We start from the raw sequence: 4681 nt of genomic DNA on the forward strand, positions 1-4681 counted from the left end.
TGCCATAACCAAAGGGTAAGCTGGTCTTCAGAAAAGCAACACAAATTGCAAGCAGGACAGGTGCAGTGTGGCACGAGCTCAATGTGCAGTGCTCCATTTATACCGCATCAGCGCGTTAATGACGTCACTTGGCGTTTCTTCGCAATGATGAAGGAGGTCAAAGCACTTTCGTGCGTTGCGTGATTCACGTAATTCGCATATATGCCTTACGTAAGCTTTCTTGATAAGAAGTTTGGTGCCCTGGAACGGCAGTTATTTACCAGCGCGAGATTTAGTCGACTCCACTACAGAAAACTTTCGCATTTGCAACTAAGTTTTGCGTGTCTTTACCCATTCCTGTGCTATTTCACGGACTTGTTCATTTGTATTTCTCGTGTAGAGCAGAACGATCCTTAATTCTATCTTTCAATTCCAGCTTTGCGGGTTGTGAGGGCTGTTAGGTACTTGACGACTACCACTATCAAGCAAGCAAACCATATTCGACGGCAACTCATAAGATTTAGCGTCTGAGATCCAACTTAACATGTCCAGTCATATGTAAAAACAAGATTTTTTTGGCCTGGTAGTTATGAAGAGATTCAAAATATAGTAATGCGGTGTGCAGTAATGAGTAATCTCTCGATTAAAATTCTGACTTGCGCATTTATTGAAACAACCCAGCAGCAAGACGTGAACAGGCTCAGGATCAGAAGAGCAATCTTTGGAGAAAAGTAGTAGGTTTGTACGGTGCTCAGCTCCCAGCTTTCAATGGCGTTTCCCGTCAGAAGTCTTCGATGCAAACGTGTCGTCGGAACGCACGTCTTAGCACGGGCTCTCTCAGGGCTGCACCGCTTGCATGCACTGACGCCTAGCCCTTGAGGCCGTAGCCACCATACTTCAGGCCACCTCCATAGCCCAGCCCTCCTCCGTAGCCGAGTCCTCCTCCGAACCCGAGTCCGCCCCCGTAGCCTCCGAGTCCGCTGTGGGCCACGATGGCGCCTCCTCCGTGCACCTTGTCCACGTGGTGTATCGTCCTGACGACAAAGACGGGTCCTGCCACAGCCTTGGAGAAGCCAGGACCACCACGCAGGAGCGTCACGCTGCTGCCTACTCCGACTCCTCCGCCGTAGCCGAGGCCGCCTCCGTATCCGAAGCCACCGCCGTAGCCGCCTCCGTAGCCACCCAGTCCGCCAGCCGTGACGCAAACGGCCAGAGCAGAACAGAGGATCAGGATAGCCTGCGCAGGCCATACACCGGCAAAGTGAGTAGAAGTTCGATCGTACAGGGGCCTTTACCGCATCATAATTGTAATTCGTTATGGACGCTGGTTGTGCATCCATGATTTGGGCCAGCATGAACTTTGGGACACAAACGAAGAGAGACACGTGGAACACGGAACACAAAGTTCATGCTGGCCCAAATCATGGATTCATACCAACTGGCCCAGAAAAATGCCATTTTGCTGGTTGCGCGTCAGTCGAAAAGTTGTGTGACCTCGGATGAGTGTTTAAGTGGTACGGTGAAGAGTTAACAAAGCGTTACAACAGCAACCCCTTGGACTGGTGCTCCGCGCTTATGTCTGCGCCGATGCTAAGCAGGAATTTTGGATAGCTTACAGCTAGTGCTGCTGTCTTTCGTGGCCTATTTCGCTTCAATGAAAAAAGCTGTGTTTTTTTTTTTGGTGCAGCTATGCGTGTGGGCAAATAACCAAATTTTTTTGCATGATTTAGGTTCAAGGTGATGTTCCGTACACACTGAACGCAGCGGTGTCTTGATCCGTTGCATTTTGATTTGATGATTGATTTTTATGGCGCAAGGGCCTCTGCAGCCAAAGAGCGCCATCACACAAGATATTTTCCGTTCGCTCGAGGGGGGCTCAAAGACCCATTTCCCTACTATTTCATCCTGATTAAGCCGAGCACGAGGCCACGGGAAGCTTGTACCCATTGTATCACCGGTGACTACCCGGCGGCACTGGGGATCGAACCCCACGCCTCCCGCATTCGAGGCGTATGCTCAGACCACTAGCCCACCGCAGCGATGTGCCTCATCTTGAATTTGTTGTAAAACTGCGAAGAGTACAAATAATGGCCTTCTATGGAAGCGATGGAACTTTAGAGGCATTTTTAGAGACAAAAACCGTTTTTAATGCTCTGCAGCTCTAGTTCGTTTTTTTTCAGCTGCATCAACTAGATCAGTGACTGGCTATCATTTTTTGAACGCAGTGTATATCAGAAAAAAGCCAAAAATAGTTCAAGATTGAGGTTTTCACAGCAGCGTTGGAGCACGTTTTAGGGAACTAAGGCAATGCGTACACAAGCACGTTTACGTCTCCTCGTAGCGAAATCTACCAGTAAGTGTCATAGCCCAGTCTGTAACGCTGCACCGCACAGGAAAACAGTTTCTAAGGTAGAACCTTTGCTACCACCATTCACTGTGCCGAAAACCTTGTAACATGTATGACAATGTGATTGCCTTTTTTTTGCGAGCATGATCTCTTAAAACATAAAAAAGTATAGCTAGATGCTATTACTCTAAACACAACCTGAGTGATGTATGCAAGCTTGATCTTTGCGTGAGAACAACGCAACCTACAGTGGGATAAAGTGAAACCATTTAATTCGAATTTCCCCTTTATACGAACCCAATTTTATCACCACACAGTCCGATCCGTAGATTAGCCTAGACTTAACCGCCGCTGATTATAATTAGGACAAAATGACAGCCTCTTCCGATCTTTAGCTGTAGAGTTTCAAGCATACTTTGAAAACGCTACCATTCTCCTCATAAGTGCACTTTTGTGCACTGCAGAATAAAGAACTGGCCAAACGATTGTAGTTAACGCTGCACGTAAAACTCCCAGTTAATCCTGTCCTTTGAAAACATATTGCTCAAAATTACCCAAAAGCTTCCAAAGTTCGGTAGGAGCCTCTTTCACAGAGCTTTCAGCGGGTTCAGGAGAGGTACTTCGTGAATAAAAACTGCATTGATCTAAAACTGCACTGAAAATGTTGCACTGAACTCTCGCATTGCGTGTTGTATATAAGCAACCAGTACAATAGCAGTCATACCAGAGACTTCATGGCGGGTTCTTCGGTGCTGAGTTCCCAAAAGGCTGTGGTGCTCTGGCTTCCCCAACGGTGCTTTTTATACTCCACCCTTACCAGGTTTTCTGGCACCCGTGACGTCGTTGTCGCGTATACAAGCTAACGAAGCCAGGTCATTTCCCGCTTCGCCCGTTTACTTATTGCCGGGAAAGTGAAACCCAAATCCGCCCTCCTTCGCCGCATGTTACACAGCAGCGGTCGAGATTTACATAATACCGAGAGGATCACCGATTTGCCAAGACTGCCCAGCCTAGCACACAAAGGAATGTTTCACGCTCCACTTGTTGCGTGCAGTTTATACCGGAAGGCGTCTGTTTGGCTTAGCCGGGAAAGGAGAACTGCTCCCGGAAAGAAACGCCTGGAAGTGGCATGCGGTTGCTCCTTTCCCGAGTTCGGTAATCCAGTAATTGTCCATCATAGCCCAACACAAACGTAGTTTTTCAAAAAGTGAATGATTTCGACGCATCTTACGAACGAAAGCATGAGGTCGCGTTTCAAAGCAGTGCGGTGAAATATTATCTGACGCCCCCTCATGGTATCAACGACTTGCACTTGGTCTTCAAAACAATTCTTCACGTGGAAGCTGCTCCAGTCACTTTTTTTAGCCTTTCGCAAGCGGAAGTGTTTGACAATGCATCATACATATGCCACATCTTGCGTTGGAAATGTAATGTATGTTGGAAATGTTTATGGTGGAGAAAGAACTTCATGTATGATCGTACACTGCAACCGAGAGCGTCATCTCACTGCGAAAGCACTGAGGATGAAAGGCACCGGTTACCGCACTTCTCCCATAAGTCATAGGTCAAAAGTTTATTGGATACGAGATGGTTGTCATGAAGAGAATAAAAAAGAAAAAAGGCGTCCGCCATGCAGACACATTTGTGATGGACCGATTTTCCACTCTAATCTTGCGGAATGTCGTAAAAGTTTCACAGAGAGGCTAGTAAGAAAGGCTCTTTGGAACCTCTACAGAATGAAAACTGAACGTCATTAGAAGCACCCTTTCCAAACCGTAAGTTCGCTTAGTAAGTAGAATTGATGCTTCTCTCACTGCTTGCAATTGGCTGAGTACCAAGTAACAGGCGGTGATAAATCATATGTGTACCGCATAAGATTGCTGTCTGTAAATAAAAAACAGTGGTTCAGAATAAGCTTCGAATATATGTACCATACTGGTAGTATAGAGCGATACAAGGGGATCAAAAGCATAAAGGACCACCGCATAAGATTAGTGTCTGTAAAAAAAAACAGTGGTGCAGAATAAGCTTCGAATACATGTACCATGCTGGTAGTATAAGAGCGATACAAGGGCATCAAAAGCATAAATGACCGTAGCATAAGTGGTACATCAATGAATACTAGCTGTAGCATAACAGCTCAATAACTGCTTCTGCAATGTGCCATAACGCGGCACAAGAGCTGTAAAAATGTAATACGCGTTAGTATGACGGTCTGTAAATTGGTATGTTAAATAGGCCCTCAAGGTGTGGAATCAGAACTCTCTTAAAGCTAACGTATCTTTCAATGCGCTGCACCAAACTATCTGGTGCTGTTGTGCCAGGCCCGCCTCTCGCGCACACGCTCTCTACCAG

The 4681-nt window shown here is 46.5% G+C and overlaps 1 protein-coding gene across 1 annotated transcript; it reads right to left on the reverse strand.

Moving 5' to 3' along the window:
* Nucleotides 1–640: 640 nt before the first annotated feature.
* Nucleotides 641–3124, reverse strand: LOC144105301 (uncharacterized). Its single transcript, XM_077638441.1, has 2 exons — nucleotides 3051–3124; nucleotides 641–1216 (listed from the first exon to the last, which is right to left on the reverse strand). Exons 1-2 carry the CDS (start codon nucleotides 3060–3062, stop codon nucleotides 848–850), a joined length of 381 nt encoding a protein of 126 aa, XP_077494567.1. The 5' UTR covers nucleotides 3063–3124; the 3' UTR covers nucleotides 641–847.
* Between the last annotated feature and the right edge of the window lie 1557 nt (nucleotides 3125–4681).

This window comes from Amblyomma americanum, chromosome 9 (genome assembly GCF_052857255.1).
Source record: "Amblyomma americanum isolate KBUSLIRL-KWMA chromosome 9, ASM5285725v1, whole genome shotgun sequence".
Classification (NCBI taxonomy): Eukaryota; Metazoa; Arthropoda; class Arachnida; order Ixodida; family Ixodidae; genus Amblyomma; species Amblyomma americanum.